Source organism: Triplophysa dalaica, chromosome 20, assembly GCF_015846415.1.
Source record: "Triplophysa dalaica isolate WHDGS20190420 chromosome 20, ASM1584641v1, whole genome shotgun sequence".
Taxonomy (NCBI): domain Eukaryota; kingdom Metazoa; phylum Chordata; class Actinopteri; order Cypriniformes; family Nemacheilidae; genus Triplophysa; species Triplophysa dalaica.
The window spans coordinates 20,158,721-20,180,898 of record NC_079561.1 but is presented as its reverse complement, the minus strand read 5'-3'; the positions used below and the strand labels follow the sequence as shown (position 1 = coordinate 20,180,898).

The following is a 22,178-nucleotide window of genomic DNA, read 5'->3' as shown; positions in this document are numbered from 1 at the left end:
GACCAGAAGGGGACGGGACCCGACGAGAGGAGAGAGATGTCATTGGCTGCAGAACTGCTGATGGAGAGTGTGCATTTCTCTTTGTGTTTGTGTGTTGGGTGGGGGAGGAGGAGGATTTTAAAGCTTCTATTCCGCAGAAGATGGGGGGAGGGGGGAGTATTACCGGGTGCGCGTGCGCTCAGCGCGTTTATACCGCAGTATCTCTGGATTAGTGCGCGCGCTGCGGCACTCCGTTCGGTTCTCAAACGGGAAGAGCGAGAAAAACGAACCGACCAACAGCAAAGAGACATCCGACCTCACCCGTCATACGTTTATTCTCACCGCTTTCCCGTTATATCGATATAAAGGCGGCGTTGTACCGGAGTCATGGCTAAAGAAGATGAAAAGAAGGAATCCGGGGAATGGAAGGAATTCTTCTGGAACCCGCGGACGCACGAGCTGCTCGGTAGAACGGCGAGCAGTTGGGGTGAGTGACGCTCCGGTGCTCCGCAGCATGGTTCATGAACGTTATGCAAGAGTCTGAAGGTAACGGGTCTGTGTGCGGGGCGGCGCGTATTGTCGCTCCGAGCGGAGCCGATGCGCGCGCCTCGCCGCCGTTATTTCGTTCGTTTCGGCGGTTTTTACAGAGAGCGCAGCGCAATGCGTCTGGTGAGTGAGGGTGTGTGTGTGTGTGTGTGTGTGTGTGCGTGCCTGTAGCAGGCCGCAATATGTTAAAGGACAATCTGGCGATGCTGATGCTGTTGCGCGCTCCCGTTTAGGTGTGCGCGCTCTTGGGTGCGCGTTAAAGGGTGCAACGAGATCAATGAGATGCTGGACAAAGCATAGTCTCTGTGTGACTCTATTTCTTTTACATCATTGAAATGATCGCACGCACACACGATCATTCTGATCGCCGATCGACCAGCGTCAGATGGAGCGCGCTGGGCGCACAAGGTTATTCGGAGAGTCTCCTCCGCTCCAGCGCGCTCACGTGACATGACGTGATTTCGCTCATATCCTGAGCATCATCATCATCCATCAGCAGTTATGTAACAATATACAGCACACGCATATCCAGCCTCACTTCATCTATCAGTCTGCCTGTCTGTCTGTTATTTAAAGTTTAGCTAAAAGCTCACAAGAAAACATCTTAACCATAATGAATTGCCAAAAACAGAACAGGAGATCCCTTACAATAATGTCCCATGGTTTTACATCAAATGGTAAATGGTACCCACAAATGAATCATGCTTTTTCATACATTAACCATCCTTTAATTATGGTATTTGCAGGAGAACTGTGCTTATACAAATTATAATACTTTTTTTTCTATTATAAAACTATGTTTAATTTTCTAAAGGATCTGTATGTGTGTGTGAGCTTGGCAACATACTAAAGATGTTTAATTGATTTAAATATTTAAGTTTAAATATTTATCATTTCATTTCATTAGATAAAATATAATTGTATTATAAGGATTTGATGGATTTTGATGAAACGGACAATCATCTTCATCATCATCAGGGCATCATCATGTTGAATGTTATAATTATGCTTTTTCTTTGTAAATGTGGAAAATGACTTCTCTTCTGAACGTGTGCTGACACTCTGTCACATACTTGATAACCCATCAAATCAAGTAACTGACATTTTCACTTTCACTGTCTAGAAATATATAAAACGGCATTATGTGTTTGTTATTGTATGTGTGTGTCATTTGATGTCAGGTTAGTTTGTTCAAATGTGTTACTGCATCTGATTGGCCGAGAACAGATATGACATCAGTAATAAAGTAGCGAATGAGTGGATCGGAGACTAATCTGACTCCCATCCCCCATTCCACCCGCTCAGAGAGAGAGAGAGAGAGAGAGAGAGAGAGAGACAGAGAGAGAGAGAGAGAGAGAGAGAGAGTGAGAGAGAAAGAGAAAGAGATGGAGAGAGAGAGAGACGGAGAGAGAGAGAGAAAGACAGAGAGTGAGAGAGATGGAGAGAGAGAGAGAAAGAGAGAGAGAGTAAGAGAGATGGAGAGAGAGAGAGAGAGAGAGAGAGAGAGAGTGAGAGTGAGAGAGAGAGACGGAGAGAGAGAGAGAAAGAGAGATAGAGTGAGAGAGATGGAGAGAGAGAGAGAGAGAGAGAGAGTGAGAGAGAGAGAGATGGAGAGAGAGAGAGAGTGAGAGTGAGAGAGAGAGAGAGAGACGGAGAGAGAGAGAGAAAGAGAGATAGAGTGAGAGAGATGGAGAGAGAGAGAGAGAGAGAGTGAGAGCTATGGTTTTAGTGTAAGAGGATTTCCTCACTCATCTGTTCTGACATTTGCTCAGTGATGATGAACACATAACAGAAACAATCAGAGGACCGGGAGATAAAGACAACAAGAGCGGAAACTGGGTCAATCCCACACACACGCACGCACAAACACACACACACACACACACACACACACACACACACACACACACACACACACACACACACACACACATACACACACACACACACACTCACACACACACACACACACACACACACACACACACACGCACGCACACACACACACACACACACACACACACACACACACACACACACACACAGTCAGGGGTATGGTTGTACACTATATTGAGATATTGTGCATGTGTGTGTTCTGATCAACCATCAGAATGAATGTCAAACACGTATGCCTGTTGCCAGCACCACCCAGTCCTGTAGATTCATCCTCTACAACATTAGGAGAATTAGACCTTTCCTCTCCGAGCATGCTACTCAAGTCCTAGTCCAGGCTCTTGTCCTGTCCAGACTGGACTAAAGCAATGCGTCTTCCGGCTTGACTTCCAGCTTGCTCAACCAAACCTCTTCAGATGATCCAGAATGCAGCGGCAAGAGTGTTCTTCAATGAACTGAAGTGAGCACACGTCACTCCTCTCTTCATCATTGGCTCCCTATAGTCCCTCGGATCACATCTAAATCTGCTCTTGACCTACAAGACAACCAGTGATTCTGCACCCCCTTATCTTCACTCGCTAATACAGACTTATGTACCCGCCAGATTCCTGTGCTCTTCAAACGAACGATGTCTTGTGGTGCCATCACAAAACGGAAATAAATCTCTGTTCCGCATGTGTGTAATGATCTGCTTACTGTTAAAAAAACATCAGCAGATTCTGTGTTAAGAATCATCTGAAAACACATCTCTTCCATCAGCACCTGACCGATTAGTGCTATAACGATTCTACTCTTTCTCTCTTTAAAAAATACATAAATGAATAACTTTCATCGTATACATCTCTGTATACTGTGGTAGGCTATATGAGAACTGCACTTTTGCTTTTTTCGGTTGTTTACCTCATCTGTAAGTAGCTTTAGATAAAAGCGTCTGCTAAATGACTAAATGTAAATGTATGAATGATGAAATCATTTTAAGTTTTAATTAAATGTTAAGTTCAAATGAATTTAAAAGCATGATCATTTTGTCATATCACCTTTGTTCTTAATATTGTGCAGTAGTCAATAGTGTCTGTATGTTGTGTGCATGTTCCCTTTTTATGTTTTATATTATAGAGAATGTTCAGATATCAAAATCTGGGCCTGTATTCACAAAATATCTTAAGGCTTAAAGTAGCTCACAACTTACTGATTTAGGAAAAACTCTTAAAAATTATGAAAGAGTATTTCACAAAGTATTTTAGTGCTAAAACTAGCTTCTAAACCTGTGAGACGTTAGTGAAGATGACTCCTGAGTCACTAAGAACAACTCGTAACAATCCTCAAATGGCCGTAACACCAGCAGTTGGCCTTCAAACCTCAACATTTAGAAAAAAGATTTCATTACAATGAGCTCAACCATAAAGACCACTGATATCTGCAAACTGTTTCTGAGACAGGCAGCACGCTTACAGTTAGCTGAACACATACTTTACATGTACTTTATATGCACATATAGTTTATTTGCGAAAGATTACTCCTTTTTGAAATAATAAAAAAATCATAATGTTTATTGTCTTTTATTGTATTTGTTAGCTGTGTTTTTTAAAGCTATTGTTACTTCATGAAAAACAAACAATTTGTTTGATATTAATACAAATGCACAATAAAAACTTGAATTTTGAAAAACAAATTGGCTTATCCGTTTTTGTAAATGTAAATGAACGTATATTTTATTATCATAATTTGAATACAGCAATGATAATATATTAAAATATTTAATTTGAATATCATTTTTATTTTAAGATTAAGATCTTAATTTAATATGTCAGCATATTCTATAATATTTCTCTGATTAAATGACTGACAGAGACCCATCCTCTATCAGCCAATTATGAGGTTGTAGTCAGTAAGCTAGTTGACATCATCAATAGGAACCAGGTCAACCCGCCCTTTCTCATAGCTAAACATTTCTTTCTGTTCCTTAGTGAAAGTTGCTCTCAGCGGTGTTGTGAGGAGGTTTGAAGTGGAAACTCTCAACTCTAAACTTTGACTGGTGTTTAGGAGAGCTCTTTGTGTTCAAACTCAATGACACTGATTTACTGTGATGTTAGTAACTCTTCAACATGATTAAAAATTGTGATGTATGCATTTATAACGATTCTATTAATGAATATTGATTCATGTGTGTGTGTGTCTGCACAGGTCTGATTCTGTTGTTCTATTTGGTCTTCTACACGTTTCTGGCTGGCATGTTCTGTCTCACCATGTATGTGATGCTGCTAACACTGGACGACTATAAGCCCACCTGGCAGGACCGTCTGGCTACACCAGGTACACACACACACACACACACACACACTCTCTCTCACACACGCACGCACGCACGCACACACAATCTTTCTCCCACACACATGCATGCAAACAGATACATACACTCAGACTCTATCTCTCTCTCTCACACACACATGCACACTCAAACACGCACACAAACACACAGATGCACAAAAACACTTACACAAACACACATGCTCACACACACATGCACACACACGCACACAAACACACTTTCACAAAGACACACATGCACACAAACGCTCACACACACATTCAAACACACACATGCACACAAACAAGCACACATATGCACATTAACAAACACACGCACGTACATACACACGCAGGCCCTGAAGCACGCACCCACGCACGCACGCACACACACACATGCACACATACACTCATGCAAACAAACAAACACACACACACGCATGCACGCAAACTAACACAGACACACAAGCACGCACATGCACAAAGACACACATGTACACAAACCCTCATGCACACATACAAACACACACGCGCACACACATGCGCACACAGCCACGCACACTTATACACACATGCAAATACACATACAATTTTAAGCTTTGAAATGTGTGTGTGTTTATAGGAATGATGATAAGACCCAAAGGAAAAGCTCTAGAAATCATTTATAAAGTGGGAGACACAGAGAGTTGGGACACATTCACTAAGAATCTGAACAACTTCCTCGCGCGTAAGTACGGCCGGACACATTTAACTAAGATTCGTGTCCTCACAGAGACTAACAAAGTGTGTCTATCTATCTGAAGTAGATCAAATACAATCACCAGTTATATAAATCTGATAATAATGTAATATTTGTATGAAATAATATACTGTTGTTTGCATTATAATCATTTCTGGAGGTGAATGTGTTTCAAGTGTGTTAGCAGGGGTGTGTTTACGTTCAATAAATATAGATTTCTTTCCGACTGATGTTGTAAGTGTTTGTGTTTTGTTGTGTAGCGTATAATAACTCTAGGCAGGTGGAAAATAATGACGACTGCGTCCCTGACAAGTTCTTCATTCAGGAGGACAGCGGCGAGGTGCGCAACAACCCCAAACGCTCGTGTCAGTTTAACCGCACCATACTGGGGGATTGTTCCGGACTCAACGACCCCACGTACGGTTACCGTGATGGCAAACCCTGTGTGCTCATCAAACTCAACCGGGTAACTGGTCAATCACAGCACACCTGATTATATCATGAAGATCAATGCAGCCCAAATCTTTCGAAGTGTGAATATAGATGACAAAAGCATTGCTTGACACGTTGCAGCTGTTTTACTGTAAATAATCAACAACACAAACCCGACACGACACCCGATAACGCTCAGTGGTTTCTCTTTCATGGCTCAGGAGATGTGATGGAGTTCTCAGTTCAGTCTCGACTTAGTCTCAAAAAAAGAAACAAATGAGAGTGTATTTGTTGAAACACGAGGTGTAAATGAATGTAGATTATTGAGGTCAAATCACATGGATTTGAGTCAATTTGATGAGAAGTGTTTGAGTTGGTATTGAGATCTTTCATAATATTGACTTTTGATTGCGGACGAGAAAAATCTGAGCTCAGTTTGAGACAGTAATGACAGAGACACATTTGTGACATTTCTGACTCTTTTTCTCAGGAGGAGCACCTGAGACGCGGATAAGACTTAAGCACACATTTCCATTTGCTCTTCCATTTGAATCTAGGAGAGAAATAAATGAGATCTGATGTGAAGTCAAACCGTTTCCTCTCTTTCAGGTGATTGGAATGCTGCCCGAGAAGGAGGGACAGTCTCCGTATGTCACCTGTGGAGCAAAGGTAAGAGAAAGTCATCTTCATTCTTCATTAAGGTCTCATTGAGGTCTGACAGTCTCGTCCTTCTCTCACACTTGTTTTTCTCACTGCATTCTTCCCTTCTCAGAAATACAAAGAGAGTGATGAGTGGGTAAGACAAATAAAGGTGTAGACTAGTTTTTAGTACACTTTAGGCCATTAAGCCGTGACCTTTAGCATACTACACACCCTGACATCATTAAAGTACACGCGTACAGTGCACACCCTGATTTAGGGCATAGCGGACGCACTCTTAGTGCACTACACATGTGGTTGAAAGAAGCGTGTGGTCTTCCTGAAATGAACCCTTGACCCCTGACCCCTGACCCTGTTTCTATCTGCAGAAGGAGGACAGTGACAGCATCAGTGAAATTGCATACTTCCCTCCCAACGGAACCTTCAACCTCATGTACTATCCATACTACGGCAAGAAAGCACAAGTAAGACGCACACACACACACACAAGCCTGTACACACAGAGAATGTGAGCGATTATAAATGTGTGTGTGTGTGTGTAGGTGAACTATTCTCAGCCTCTGGTGGCGGTGAAGTTTCTGAACATCTCCATGAACACAGACGTCAACGTGGAGTGTAAAATCATCTCCAGCACCATCACTCAATTAAGCGAGCGGGACAAGTTTGCTGGACGAGTCTCCTTCAAGCTACGCATCAACATGTAGAACGACCACCATACGCACAAACACACACACACACGAGAGGAGATCTGAGGAGGTGTCCGTCATATCAAAGTGTTCCGTGTTTTTGCCGTCCCAATTCTCCGGTCTACTCAATGAATTCTGTCTGTGTGTGTGTGTGTGCGTGCGTACGTGTATGTTTATCTGTGTGTTTTGTCATCATATCTCGCTGAAACCATTCCAAGGTGAAATCTAATAGAGCAGAAGGACAAACATCTTCTCTTTGTGAAAACAATGTCTGGCTCACATTTCGGCCCAACAAACAACAGATTTCATTTTTCATAAAGGATTTGAGGCCTGTTACAGAACTTACTTTTTGCAGTTTGTCCACATCATCCCTCTCAAATTCTTAAACAAAAGAGGAAAAGTATTTCTAGATTATGGTAGTATTTGTTGTACAGTCTTTGATTATTTATTCTTTTTTATTATTTATAACTTATTTATGCACAATCAGATCTAGATACATAAGAAAGAGAGCAACAGGAAATATCAGGATATCACAAATCTGAAAGTCTTCACTTTCTTCATGGGAAATATCAGATCTTTCTTTCTGTTGTTTCGGGCCTGAAATGTTTTCCTGATATGTATCATATAGTGTGTAATGATGCTTCATTTGAAATATAAAATACAACACATTATAAAGACATGGGCGAAAGACATTCAAACCTGTGACTGAAGTCTACCTGAATGAATGAAAACATGATCAGATACTAACCACAGATTCTACGATCAATAAGTGGAGCCATAGAAACAATATCAACGCAAACAAAGCGCATTCACCTGAGAATCCACATCATCTTATTTATTCATTTATTTATGAACGTTTATTTATGTTGTTTTTCATTTAATTAATTAATTAATTAATTGTGGTTTTTATTTGTTTTTATATGAACAACGTTTATGAAAGACATTCTTCGCACACACACGCACGCACGCATACTTGCTGTGTTTAACTGAAATGATTGGCTGCTGTTCTGCACATACTCAGATTGCGCTCGAGCCGTCGTCCAATGAGCTTCGAGCTTTACCATATCACGTTGGCATTCATTTCATAATTATTTAGCCAAATGAGTGAAAATTGATTTGCTTGATTTCACTGGAAAAGCTTTGACATGCGTCTAAATGTGTACACAGCAATACCTTCAGTCCGCGAGCGTATGTTGATACTTGTAAATATCGAATATCGAATATAGAAAAAAAGACAATTTGCCAACCAATACTTACTCACACAGATGAACCAACGAAAGTGTTTCGGTTTTTTTTCACTTTCTCTTTGTTTAGAGCAGAAGAGCACACATCACGGGTTAGCACAGCTCACATACGACATGAACGTTAGCCACATCTCTCTCTCTCTCTCTCTCTCTCTCTCTCTCCAAACTTGAGTTTGTTTCTTAGCCTTCTGTAAATTTTTCATATCATGTGATTTGACATCTAGATGTTTTGGATGGATGTGACCTGTCACCCATCAGGTTAGCATAGAGTCATGCGTAGCGAGACGGTTATTAGCGTAGTGCTTCTTAGCCAATTACTAGCCCGCTATCTGCGATGTGCGGGCGGCCTGTCTGTGTGTGTGTTCCTCACAATCTCTCCATAGTGAATGTGTCGTGTTTCCGTTTCATTTACTGCCGCGGTGTTGTGCGCCGGAAACTTTGGAGGGTGTGTGTTAAATAAGTGTGTGAAAAAAGAGCCGAACGCGGCCACATGTTCAGTTAATGTCACGAGACCGTCCGTCACACGTGGACGCAGAGTTTACGGCCTGATGTTGGAATGACTTTGATGTTTACACAGAGCAGTGACTAATAACTCCATTAGCCGTGTGCTAAACCGACGCTGCCCTCCGTATGTTTACTCTTCATGTTCTGCCTGAACGGAATATAGATTTTATATGTTTTTAAGATACGGTGAATCTAATTAGCTCTCATTCTTTTCCACGTCAGAGATACACACGTTTCCTTCGCGCACTTTTTACTCGGCACCATAGAAACCCAACGTGTGATGTCATACAGCACGGTGTAACATTATGACGTCATTAGCGATTCCCTTTGTCATGGTGACACTTTACGGTTCTGTAAGAGACGGCAACATTAGTTAACTCATCTGTCATACACTATAAGATCGCCTCATAATTCATCTGCTAACGTTACTGTATGTCGATATTCAGAGCCGCTTATGATGATTTGTTGTAAGTTTGTATAAAAGTTTGTGTTAACTAATGGCTGTAAAGTGTCACCTGGGTTGCTTCAGTACAGCTTCTGCTTAAATAATAATATAATTGACCCGTACAAGACATACTGTACTCGTATGAACATTAACCATGCTTTTATGACAGTACAAGTGTGTTACGGTTAAACATGATTACAGTAGCAAAAGCACGGTTGATTTTCATAAAGGTACACACACACTGTTCAGCTTTTGTCTTCGTCTGTGTTTCCTCCAAACCGATAACCCGCCGCTTGGATTCACGCCGGATGAATTTAATAGCTCATGAGTTTAATCTCTGATTTCTCTCATCTGTCCATCATAGTGACACAGTGTATTTTTTCTTTCTTTCTGTAAAAACACTGCTCAGAAACTAGATGTATCTTAATAAATATCCTGAATATACTGTTATATATTGCCTGATATGAAAATTGTGAAACTTATATCGGAAAAACGAATTATTATCATTATAAATGAAAAACAGTAAATAAAGACATTTTGTGTTTAACAAACATTTGGGTCTGTGCTTTATGGTTCTGTAATCTGTCAGTCTGTGTGTGAGTGTGTTTCTATGCTTGTGTGTGCCTGTGTGGGTGATTCTGTGGTTGTGTGTATGTGTGTGTGCGCGCGTCTGTGGTTGTGTGTCTGTGGTTGCGTATGCTCGTGTGTCTGTGTGTCTGTCTGCGGTATTGTGTGTGTGTCTGCTGGTCATGTTCAATGTATGAGTACCATTAATATAATATAGAGACTTGAATCCCACCAAACAGACCTCATGAATGCCACATTTATTACCTTAACAAACTTTTTTTGTTCTGGAAATAGATATCAGTCCAGTAAAAAACAAGTCAATCAACTCAAATTTATTTAAATAGCGCTTTTTTACAGTTTTCATTGTTACAAAGCAGCTGTACTAGTGATGGGAAATACGGCTCTTTTCAACGATCCGGCTCTTTTGGTTTAGCTCCCATAGAAGAGCCGGATCTTACAGCTCTCAAATGGCTCTTTAATAAGTATCACCTTATATTTTAGTCTTATTATCAATTGTGAATGCTTTCAGTATTATTAAGCATTTTGTATAATGCTTTTCATAAAAAACAAATTTTCTAATATTTAACATTTTTGATAAAACTTTAATTGAACAATTGAACACAGAACCACAGCAAACAGATTTTCAATTCTGTGACATCATTGACTGCCATAGTAGGAACAATTGATCAAAATTCTTCCAAATATTCCACTTTATTGTTCAATATGCAATATTTTTTTCCTACTGTGGAAGTGGATCATGTCACAGATCTGAAAATTGCTAAGATTCTTACATTTATTTTGAAATGATAACAGAATTTTCATTTTTGAGTGAACTGTCATTTCTTTAGTGCAGGTTGGCTTTTAGAAATATTAAATGCCTCAGCTTGGATGGGCTGATGTCTTCTTTCTCGTTTTTCGCTCATTTCTTACAACACGCTTACACTTAAATCCAGCTCCCCCGCCTCTCTCTGTCCTTCTGTACATGGCCTGTACCACTACACTCGCTATCATCGGATCGTGTCCGCCCTTCTTTCTTTCACATAATGTTATTATCCTAACCTGTCCTCCCCTGTGATTGGCCGCATGGTGTGCCCATCCAAATAAAGTAGAAAGAGCTGGGTTTAACAGAACTAATCCTAACTTTGATCGTTGGCTCCAAATACTTTCTTGTTTGTCTCTACTGTCAAATATGAGTTTAGATGCACTACTTGTACTGTCGATACTTAGATTTACTCCACATAAACTCCAACTGTTGTTTACAGCCATTTTCACTCCGGTATTTCGCTCTTTGATTTTGTTTTTGCCACACAACTGTGTGAGACCGTGAGTCGAGGCCGGTGAGTGAGTGATAATGAGCGTCAGAAATGGCCTGAGAGTTTAATGCACTGTAACACAATAGAAGTCACACCAACAGTTTAAAGTTTACTTAATATTTTATTTCACAGTTGTAATGGTTTTGTGCTTGAATAATAAATAATGTGTCCAACCTTTGACCGGTCATGCGTGTTCTCAGACAGACAAAACATTTCCTGATCATACAAGAATACTGAACACACTGAGAATAAAACTCAATGTTACTTGTTGTGGAAAACAGCATACAGTCGACTGCAGATGTGAAGGAGAGACAGATTGATATATCTACACACATACACATGAAAACATTCAAATGTGTGAACACGAATATCAGGATCTATTACCAAGAAATATGTGTTATAACGTAATAGACGTACAGATACTGCATGGATGATGTTTTGTACATGAGGACCACCGCAACACAACACTCTGACAACCACCCTGCACTGTCTCCAGAATCAAATCATGTACCGTATTTGGAACCATGTGCGTGTGTGTTACGGCAGCTCCAGCATGTTTCTGATGTTCAGTTCTCTCTCTATCCGCTGGTGAATTTCTCGGATGGCTGTGACGATGATGTTTATCACAGGCTCCGCCTCTTCCTGTCTGCGCACACACACGAGCTGCAGGAAGACGGTGCGATCCGGCATGGTGCTGAACACCAGTTCAGCGGCTCTCTGTAGAAGCCACGGGTGATGCGGTGCTAACACCTGCAAGTACGCTTCACGACACAGCTCGCCCATGGTCCGCCCCTCGGGCTCCGCCCCCAGCTTCTCCAGCAGCAGCTGTAACCATAGCAATGAGCGATGGAGACGCAGCAGGGTCCGGCTCCCGGAGGCCGTCTGACTGTCGAAGGAGACCACGCCCCTCTGCAGCTCCGCCTCCAGCATGGAGCGCACTGAGTGATAGGCGTGGTGAGGCCCTGCGCGCTGAGGATTGTGGGTAGGCTGATGTGGGACGCTTCTGTGTTTATCAGCTTCTTCTTCCTGCGAGAGGTGTCGGATAAGGATGATCTTCTCTTCAACCTTATGAGTGAAGAAACCCACCAGTGGACCTAAAGACTCCATAAACCTGCACGATGCAACACAACATGGGTGTAGTTGGGAACACATGTGTTTCTTGGCAGTTTCTTGTCTATAATGTAGTTGAGAAAGCGGAGCCTGATGTGTTTTATGAGGTGGAATCATACTTGATCAGCTCCTCCCAGCAGAGCAGGTACGGTTCCAAGAGAACGTCAGAGGCGGGGCCGAGGGCGGAGTTTAGACGGTGGAGGAGGCGGGACACTTGAAACTTCTGTCCAGCACACTCTCTGATGACATCGCTTCCAGGTGAAGGAGTCAAATCATGAACGATCTGGAGAGGAGAAAAGCGTCATAGACTGTAAAAAAGATTTTGGGCGCTGACATGTTGTGCAAAAACATCAGTTTGGAGGCTGGGCATGCGCAGAAGGAATCGTCAGTGGTGCCAGAGTCTGCGCAGTAGTGAGCAGGAAGTGTAGCACGGTATCAATGTCCCGCCCATAAAGAGAACCAAAGATGTTTTTTGTATGCCAACCCGGAAGTTAGCGGCGCACGGGTTCCCTCGACCGAAAGCCTTCAGTTAATTCCATGAAAATGTCAACCTTAGCACGAAAAAATTAACAGCGGATTTTACTCTGGTTACAGCACAGATTTGAACATTTGGTGGTTGAGATACTCATGTGAGATCTCTCTTCAGATTTGTAAAGCATTAGTTTTATTTTTAGTTCATGATTTTTCATAGTCAGGTAAGTGACCTTTTCAGGATTGTCACATCATAACGCTTCATTTTCCTTATAAACGGACACATGAAAATGAATATAAAGTCACTATTTGATGTTCTATAAAGAGGCATCACTTCTCCATTCATTGGCTATTTTTGCTTCAGTATTGTGCAGTTTATTATGTTTAGACTCTATCAACAAGGGTTCAGTAAAATGTAAACAGATGGTTCAATAAGATCGTAACATTTTTATGTCATGTCCAGAACGCTGGAATGGTCCCTTTGCATTTTTCCAATAGACTTTCGGAAAATCGCAAAAAATAAACTCTGTGATTAACGAAAGCTCACAGAGTTCGCAGCGACGGAACCGGAAGTCCTCCCTATTCCCTGATGACTCAATCGAAGAAATCATGTTCCCGCACCCCTATCACATCTTATAAAGAACGAAAAGCAAACTGAATTAAAAAACGAACACTTGGACAAACATCAACGTGATAATACTGAGTAAAATTACAAAAAACATCTTTGGAAATTGGATTTTATAGTTTGGCTCCTGTCCCATTCGTTAACATGGAGAGGGCGGGGTTTATGACCTGTACTGCAGCCAGCCACCAGGGGGCGATCAAAGAGCCCGCAGCTTCACTTTACAGGACGTGTGTGTGGGGCAGCCCTGTGTCAGATCATGTGTCTGTCACCGATCAACCACTTAACAACACCCTGACAAACACAAAGCACAAACTGTTTCACCAACAAACATGTGTGTGTGTGTGTGTGTGTGTGTGTGTGTCACCTCTCTGGATGCTGTATACACACTCAGACACGGCCGCCATGACTGATCACAGCTCAGAAACACTTCTTGAGCTGCACAGACGATCAAAAACACACAGATGTGTTACTCAAGCACCATTGTGTGTTTGTGTGTGTGCGTGTGTGTGTGTGCGTGTGTGTGTGCGTGTGCGTGTGCGTGTACTTACGCAGCCACAGTGAGCTCACAAACAGAAGTAAACACAAAACCACCGAGATCACGACACACTGACGCCTGCGAGGTCTCATTCTCGTCACAATAACGTCTCGTCTCGTCACCCGCTTTGCCTTCTCTCTCTCTCTCTCTCTCTCTCTCTCTCTCTCTCTCTCTCTTTTTCTCTCTCTCTCTCTCTTTCTCTCTCTCTCTCTCTCTTTCTCTCTCTTTTTTTTTCTCTCTCTCTCTCTCTTTCTCTCTCTCTCTTTCTCTTTCTCTCTCTTTTTCTCTCTCTATCTCTCTTTCTCTATCTCTCACTCTCACTCTCTCTCTCTCTGTCTCTCTCACTTTCTCTTACTCTCTCTCTCTCTCTCTGTCACTCTCACTCTCTCTTTCTCTATCTCTCTCTCTCTCTCTCTCTCTCTCTCTCTCTCTCTCTCTCTGTCACTCTCACTCTCTCTTTCTCTCTCTCTCTCTCTGTCACTCTCTCTTTCTCTATCTTTCTCTCTCTCTCTCTGTCTCTCTCTCTCTGTCACTCTCACTCTCTCTTTGTCTATCTTTCTCTCTCTCTCTCTCTCTCTCTCTCTCTCTCTCTCTGTCACTCTCTCTTTCTCTGTAGAGTCAAATTAAGATCATTGTGAACTTTGAACTGTTGTAGGTGTGTATCATTGAATGAGATTGTGTAAGAAACAGTGTCTCATTCACAACTCTGACTGAATTCTCATTTGAATTGAACCCATCAGATAAGTTATCTACACCTATAGGGATTTATATTGAATTCACACATAGTGATCATGCATAGTGGACATTTGAAAGATACTGTATGTACTACAAAATAAACAACATAAAGAACAATATTGATTTTGGTTTAAAGAGACACTTAATAAGAAAAAACTCTAATGAGGCTGAATATATGTCAAATTCGTATTTAATCATTAAGATTAATATCGTTTTTTTTATTTCACAAGTTTAGGTGCTTTGATTTTTATTTTATAATACACAACAGTTCATCATGACATACACTACAGAGTTTATGTTTACACGCACACACACACACACACACACACACACACACTCACACTGATGTACAATATCATTATCTAGAATACAGAATAATAATAATAATAATAATATTAACATCAATTCATTCAGACGGCTGGTTTATCACTGACTGACAGCTCAAACTGCCAATGACAGGCCAGTGTTCTGTAGTGGGTGGAGTTTCACGGAGAGATTTTGATTTAGACGCCGCCTCTTGATTCTAAAACACAAATGCAAAACCATAAACAAATGATTTTATTAAAAGGCTAAATATAATAACATATTCATATTTAAAATAGAGATTCAAAGAGTTACGTCAAAATTATTAAATTATTCAAACACATTTCGTCATCAATGTTAATATTATCATGTTTGGTGGACATGATTTGATTTACAATCATCATTATGGGATGTTCTTTATCTCTGCTGTCTTAATGTGTTTCTGTGTTATTAAAGGGCTTTTGGACAAATTAGCTCAAAACTCTCACAGGTGATACTGTATTTTTTATCAAAAATGATTCAACGCGCGCCAGTGTGTGTGTGTGTGTGTGTGTGTGTGTGTGTGCGTGCGTGCGTGCGTGCGTGTGTGTGTGTCACCTGTCGTCCTCGTCCACAGAACACAGTTGTAAGTCCCGTTGATACAGGAACGTGTTTGAGGACGTGAGGCTGCTGTAGTTGTTTTATTATCTCTGGACTGCCCAAACCCACTGCGCATACACACACATGCACGCAAACAGACACACACACACGCGCGCGCACACACGCACACACACACACACACAAATTATTGAAATACAAATGGAAATGTTAAAAGTGTTGTGTAAATCATATAAGGCTTCAAAGGCAGATGGTGTCCTGCTGCGCAAAGTTATTTTATGTTTATATTTAATCTACTTATTTAAATATCGTAGAGATTGCAGCTGACATGGGTTTATATGTCACATTGTTGTCAAACGCACTGCATTTTGGGATACAGTATTCTTCACAATATCAAGCATGTATAGGCCTCCTGTATAAATATAAAGAGATTAAGTGTGTGCGTGTTAGATTCTCTCACTTGGGCGTTCAGAAGACACGGGTGAAGGGGGCGTGGCTTTAGATGGAGTTGTGGGTGGAGTTACACCGTCAGTCTATTCAAGAAAATAAAAGGCTTGTTCGACTTGATGCGGTTCCTCAAGCTCCTCCGACAGACGGATGACACCGATGGACCGCGATAGCAATAAGAAAAAGTTGAAAAGTTCTTTGGAAACGCTCTCGCGGTCCTTGATGTCATTCGCCTGTCGCCGCATCAAAGCCAAACAAGCCAAAAGAGTCAAATAAAGTGACTTGAGTTATTCTGCAGTCGGTTTGTTTTATTAAACATGTGACATACCTTTCTGTCCTCCATCTCTACTCGATCATACGGCTCGACGACAGGTTAATGCTGAGATCTGAAACACAGAAATGATGGACAGATGACGTCGACATCAGTCGCGTATGTCATCATAACTTCCCTTAATAACAAACAAGACTTACATGATCCCGTACACAACTGTCTGGAGCTTAAATGTCTGTCTTCATCAACCCGATGTGAGAAACTACCGTCAACCACCCGAAGTCTCGACTCCAAAGTCAAATGAATCATTTACTGCGTTTATGGCTCTAAAGTCCATCGAAACAAAACAAGTCAATACGCAACACTTCTGAGAAATCCTGACACGCGCAGAACGTCCCTGATTTGAGCACACGCACGCACGCCCGTACACATACATTAAAGCCCCTTTCACACAGAGATCCTGGACAATACACGGAAAATTTGTCCAGGTATTTTGTTGATTCACACTTCCAGTGATGTTCTGGAATCTGTGCGTGCGTTCACACACATCCCGCGAAGATCCCGTAAAGATACCTGACGTATACTTTCATGTAATGTTGTTTAGTAGTGCAATTTGTTATTAAGGGTTCGAGCACGAAGTGCTGAAAACCTATTGTATTTGTAAGGATTTTTATTCTTACGCCAAAAACTTACGCCAAAAATTAAAATGGGCGGAGCCTATCACATTAAAATGGCCATAAATCCAGAACGGCTTAACATGTCATCATGGGGCTCAGATGATATGTGTAGACCATCACTCCAAGGTCACCTACAAAAGAAGGTGGCGTTTGGACACTAGGTGGCGCTAAAACAGTAAAAATGGCAAAATGTACATGTCTTTTGGTGGCCTAGACAACTTTGTGTCACGTGACATTTGACTAATACACAAACTATTGATATCAAACGATAGATCTCCTCATTCATAACAACTTTGCCTCTTGAACCATTGATGTCTATCAAATGGTTTGTGAGTTATTGGTGATAATGTATAAAACCTACTTTTGCAAACTAGTTTTAGGACTTTCAAGCAATTAAACAAATTCTACCACAGTACTTTTCTTTGGACTCTCTAGGTCAATAATCATCAAAAACATGTTGAGTTTTTTTAGTTTTGTGACCATAACAGGGTGCTTTATGATATTAGCTTGAAACGAGTATGTTGAAGGTCGCTACTCCTAAATAAATAATCCAAATGACTTGCCATTAAGTACTATTATACATATTATGACATATTACAAGCATGCAAAATGTGATTCTCATTGGAAGAGGCATACCTTCACAGCAGTCAAAAAGGTGAAATATCATTCATTTAAATGACTTTGTTAAACATGTCTTCAAAAAATACATAATTTTCTAATCAAATTGCTAATCAGCTAGTCACATGGCATAAAAAAGTGAACCACTTGCTGAAGTTCAAACCCAGCATCAAACTGGAGAAAAATAAGCTATTTTGAAGAATGTGCATTGGATTAACAAAAAAGACCTATATATCTGCAATAGAATGTGTTAAAGACACAGGAGTTGCTTTGTTTTACAAATGGCTTTGTTTTTTTTATCAATAGACAGCTGCCAAGCCACGCCCATAGCAACCAAACAGATTATTTTACCAATCGTCTGGCCAGTCCTACATCTCTGCAGTAGAATATCATAGAGACACAGGGCTTGGTTCGTTTCACTTGTGGCTTAGTGTGTTATCAATTGACAGGTGCCATGCCACACCCATAGCAACTAAACAAGTTAACTTAGTGACCATCAGGCTAGACCTATATCTCTGCAATTGAACATCGTAGAGACACACTGGGGTTGTTTTGTTTGACTTGTGGTTTGATGTGATATTAATTGGCTGGTGCTATTCTTCGCCCATGACATTTTACAGAAACTGTGTTACCCATGCATAATCCATACTATTTATTCATAATTAAATAAACTTGCTCCACTTATTTAAGTCCTCAGTTCACATGCATGTAACATCCATATTGTTCAGCAGTTTCAAGGTAATCACGCATGCTCAATCTCATAAATTTATAGGATCACAAATCAAACATGACCAAAATCCTGATTCACTGTATTGCTGATCCAAAAATTGTTACAACCGATTCTTGACTCAAGAACAAAAACTGCTCTAACAGTGGCATGTACGTAAAATGCGCTGCAGATCTGTGTTCACAGTGCTAAGACTAGGGATGGGTATCGTTAAGGTTTTAACGGTATTACTACTTTTATCGGTACCACTTATCGATCCGGTACTTTAACGGTACTCTTATGGGTACTTTTTGTTGTGTTTTTTTATGAAAGATAAAACTAAAGCTGGAGTTGTTTTCACTATTTAAAACATTCTTTACTGACCTTACATATCTTAATGCATGTAAAAGATGACTGATTCCCGAATATTATTCATAGAGAATTAAAATAAAAATGCATGGGGGCCTAAGTTTGTTTGTGTTTTTTGTTGTTGTTGTTGTTGTTGTTTAATAATACAGAAAAGGTATTCCAATTATGTGTTGTGGCTGGAGATCTTCTCTTTTGTGATGATGTGTGTAGTGTAGCACATGCACATGCATCAGCAACAGGCCGTCAGGTTCATGCCTTAGACACTTTATACATTCAAATCCTTGCTATCAGATGCCCAGATGTCATTTCAAATCATGCTCTTGTCCTGGCTGTGCAGTGTAACATGTTTGGGCTTAAGAGTTATACAGGTTTGGAACCTCTTGCAATGTACACACACACAAAAAGTTTATGTATTTCATCACTACAAATTAATTTTTAGGCAAGCTCTGCTTTATAATTTTTTAAGCGTAATTTACCATTATTCATCCTTTTTAAATGCAGTACTGTGAAAGCATTTTTTATGTTTAAGATTTATTTAGGCTACTGCAGAAAAAAAACGTCTAAATATTTATATATAGGCTATTCTTTAATGTGATGTGTGTTTATTAAATTATTACGTACTAATTTAAAGAAACCTTATGCAATGTTTATGTCGGCGGTATAGGCGACGTAACTCAGGACGTAGATGATGAACTAGTAGCTTGGTTGTCGAAATCTTTGCATTTATCTGTCTGCCCATTAATCACTTTTGAAAGATGTTTTGTCAGATTGCTTGTGTTTCGGCTCTTTCAAGCAAAAATCTTGTTTCACTTGTCGCAACGAGCATTGTCTGCATCCACTCGACCGTTTGTTTCTCTCCGCCATCGTCACTCTATTAAGCGCGAACTTTCGTGTTGTTCGCGCGCGCGCGATTTCATGTTGTGCGCGTGCGAGCTCTGTGTAGTGTGGGACTGACGGACATTTCGCGTGCGAGATTGCGATTAACGAAAATGCAAGTAAATGTCTTTAACATTACCGCATATTAGAAATGGTTGGTCAGTTAAAATATGCTAGGTACGTTTATTTAGCAACAAGAAATAGGAAATGTTTTTCTTAATTTATCCAGTACCGACAGCAGAACCGTTAACGTCAGAGCTTATCGATACTTCGGTCTTTCATAATTCAGCACCGGGACCGATAAAGTACCGAGTTTCGGTACCCATCCCTAGTCATGAGTGTGTAAGCATGCAACGCTTCTGTGAGCTAATACTGATAATTTCTATCACTTTTCTGTGTGTGTGGGACTTTGATCCGTCGTGGGTTTGTTGGGGTTTGACCCCTTAGCCTGTTCGTGGATGCACTGCTCCATTGAATGGCGCAAATACTCGAAACCCGCTTAAAGGCTGCTTGCAGCTTAAATTATTATTGCCATCGTTAATATAGTGCCGAATAGTCCTAAATAATCTCTCCTTTTTGCTTATTATTCTGTAGAATATATATTGTTGTTTTTTGCAAAGACGTCAGTTTTAAAACATGTTTTATTTAAATATTTAAGGCACAAAAATGCAAGGTATAGCATAACCAGCATACGCTAATTATAAGATAAATATAAATATCATATGAAAATAAATAAAAACAAATGATTCTGGCGTGTTCAAAAGAAGTATAACGGAACGCTGCGAAGTAAAAATGTGTCAGTATTTTTGCAACAGCCTAATTGCAATACAAAAGGCAAGGTTTAGTAACTTTTCTGTAATATGATATACAAAAATAGGATGTTTTAAAATAAGTTACAACACTCTTCTGGCATCTTATTTTAAGTTTGGTGATTATGACTCTTGCATTCATCCATGATTTAGCTGAAGACCAAAAGTATTTTTTAGTTTTCAATTAACTAACAAACATAGGCCTACATTTCTCACTTATCTATATTTGTTTTCATAGCCAAATTACTTAAGCTTTATTACCCATGCATGTCATCTGTACACAGCTTTTAGGGCATTGTTTCTGCCTCTTGTTTACGCAGGGTGCCTTCCGGGATTGATCCCGTTAATGTTACCATTGTAGGTCCCCTTTCCAGAATCACTTTTTGGATCAATCCCGGATGCGTTTGCATACACACAGAAGGCACTCTGGCAAATTGATGGCAATTTTCTGGGATCAGCGGTCTGTGTGAATGGGCTTTTAGTCATTTAGCATACACTTTTATCCAAAGCGACTTAGAAATGATGTAAACAATGGTAACAATTGAAACAAATTAAGGACAACTAAAAGCATAAGTGCCCAAACTGGTCTCATATAGCCTACCACAGTATACAGATGTAACAGAGGTATTTTTCTCTATGGGACTTTTATTATGACAGGGTTTTTTCTCTGCCGTGCGCGGGGAAAGATAAAAAAGACGTCTGGGAAATAAGGGAGGAGCATCAGTTTTCTCTTGGTGAAGGAGACACGCCATGATTGATGTACTAGAGATCGAGATTTTTCCTTTGCAGCTGTAGTGTAAGACAGTAGTGCACGTTCGGAATAAGTTTTGCGAGTCTAGTGTACATCAACATTGTGATACTGTAGACGCAGCTGAAACGGAGGTTTTGGCCGATTGCGTCATCTAACAGAGAACGGTGTTTGAGACCGGCTGAGAGCACGAGAGAGAGTTGCTAGGCCGTGAGTTTTCTACAGAACACGTATGAGTGCGTATGCGAGCTGATCGATCGACTTTGAAGAAGTGATTCTTTTTTGAAAGACTTTTTTTGTGATCCAGTTCATTTAGCTATGCGCTCCGCGTGCGAGCTGAACTGAGCTGCGCCATTTTGCATTTTTTCCTGGGTCAAGCGGAAACTTTCTTGTGTTTTTATTTGCCCTGCCATGCTTACGACATCTCACTGTCCTGCCTCAGCTGTTCATTTAACCGTTACAGCTGTGTTTCAAGTCACATCAAAATCGCCATTGTCACAGACCGGTACAACGGTTCGGTACACGCACACACACATACACGAACACTTCACTGATAAAGAACTGAGATTTGAACGAACTGAGTGTTTCAACTTTCAATTTGAACTGTGTTTGTAATGACTGAATTTGATTATTGATCTGAAATTGATTAATGAGAATCATTTAAATGTCTCTGTTACTTACTCAATTGAAAGTAATTCTTTGAAGTGAATCATCGGTGTTGTTCTATAAGAGCCGTCAATACCTGTTGTATGTAAATAAGTTTGTGGTCTTGTACTGCCATTTATTTGAGGGAACACTTTTAATGTAATGGGAGATTTGCTGTGAAATTGTTTTTCAATTGAAGCTTTTTCAAGAAAACAAGAAATCTTGAACGGTTTATTTTAATGTTACTTATTTTTGTTATTGAAATAGACCCTTCCAGCAGAAACGTAATTTACTAAGAGACAGAAAATAAATTACTTATTG

The 22,178-nt window shown here is 40.5% G+C and overlaps 2 protein-coding genes across 2 annotated transcripts; one reads left to right on the top strand and one right to left on the bottom strand.

Annotated features, from left to right (window-relative positions):
* Positions 1-162: 162 nt before the first annotated feature.
* Positions 163-9,988, top strand: atp1b2a (ATPase Na+/K+ transporting subunit beta 2a). Its single transcript, XM_056733642.1, has 7 exons — positions 163-466; positions 4,603-4,731; positions 5,348-5,452; positions 5,725-5,930; positions 6,506-6,565; positions 6,925-7,020; positions 7,099-9,988. The coding sequence occupies exons 1-7, from the start codon at positions 367-369 to the stop codon at positions 7,258-7,260; spliced, it is 858 nt and encodes a 285-aa protein (XP_056589620.1). The 5' UTR covers positions 163-366; the 3' UTR covers positions 7,261-9,988.
* Positions 9,989-11,416: 1,428 nt separating this feature from the next.
* gltpd2a (glycolipid transfer protein domain containing 2a) lies at positions 11,417-14,494 on the bottom strand. Its single transcript, XM_056733259.1, has 4 exons — positions 14,070-14,494; positions 13,886-13,956; positions 12,545-12,708; positions 11,417-12,426 (listed from the first exon to the last, which is right to left on the bottom strand). Exons 1-4 carry the CDS (start codon positions 14,146-14,148, stop codon positions 11,853-11,855), a joined length of 888 nt encoding a protein of 295 aa, XP_056589237.1. The 5' UTR covers positions 14,149-14,494; the 3' UTR covers positions 11,417-11,852.
* Positions 14,495-22,178: the final 7,684 nt, after the last annotated feature.

Bases quoted from the DNA above. Each gene is read 5' to 3' on its own strand.
- atp1b2a (XM_056733642.1), top strand. From the start codon at position 367: ATGGCTAAAGAAGATGAAAAGAAGGAATCCGGGGAATGGAAGGAATTC. The intron at 6,566-6,924 runs GTAAGAGAAAGT...TTCTATCTGCAG, and splicing joins ATGTCACCTGTGGAGCAAAG to AAGGAGGACAGTGACAGCAT. The intron at 7,021-7,098 runs GTAAGACGCACA...GTGTGTGTGTAG, and splicing joins ACTACGGCAAGAAAGCACAA to GTGAACTATTCTCAGCCTCT.
- gltpd2a (XM_056733259.1), bottom strand. From the start codon at position 14,148: ATGAGACCTCGCAGGCGTCAGTGTGTCGTGATCTCGGTGGTTTTGTGT. The intron at 12,709-13,885 runs GTGACACACACA...TCTCCTCTCCAG, and splicing joins TGTATACAGCATCCAGAGAG to ATCGTTCATGATTTGACTCC. The intron at 12,427-12,544 runs GTATGATTCCAC...TGCATCGTGCAG, and splicing joins TGCTGGGAGGAGCTGATCAA to GTTTATGGAGTCTTTAGGTC.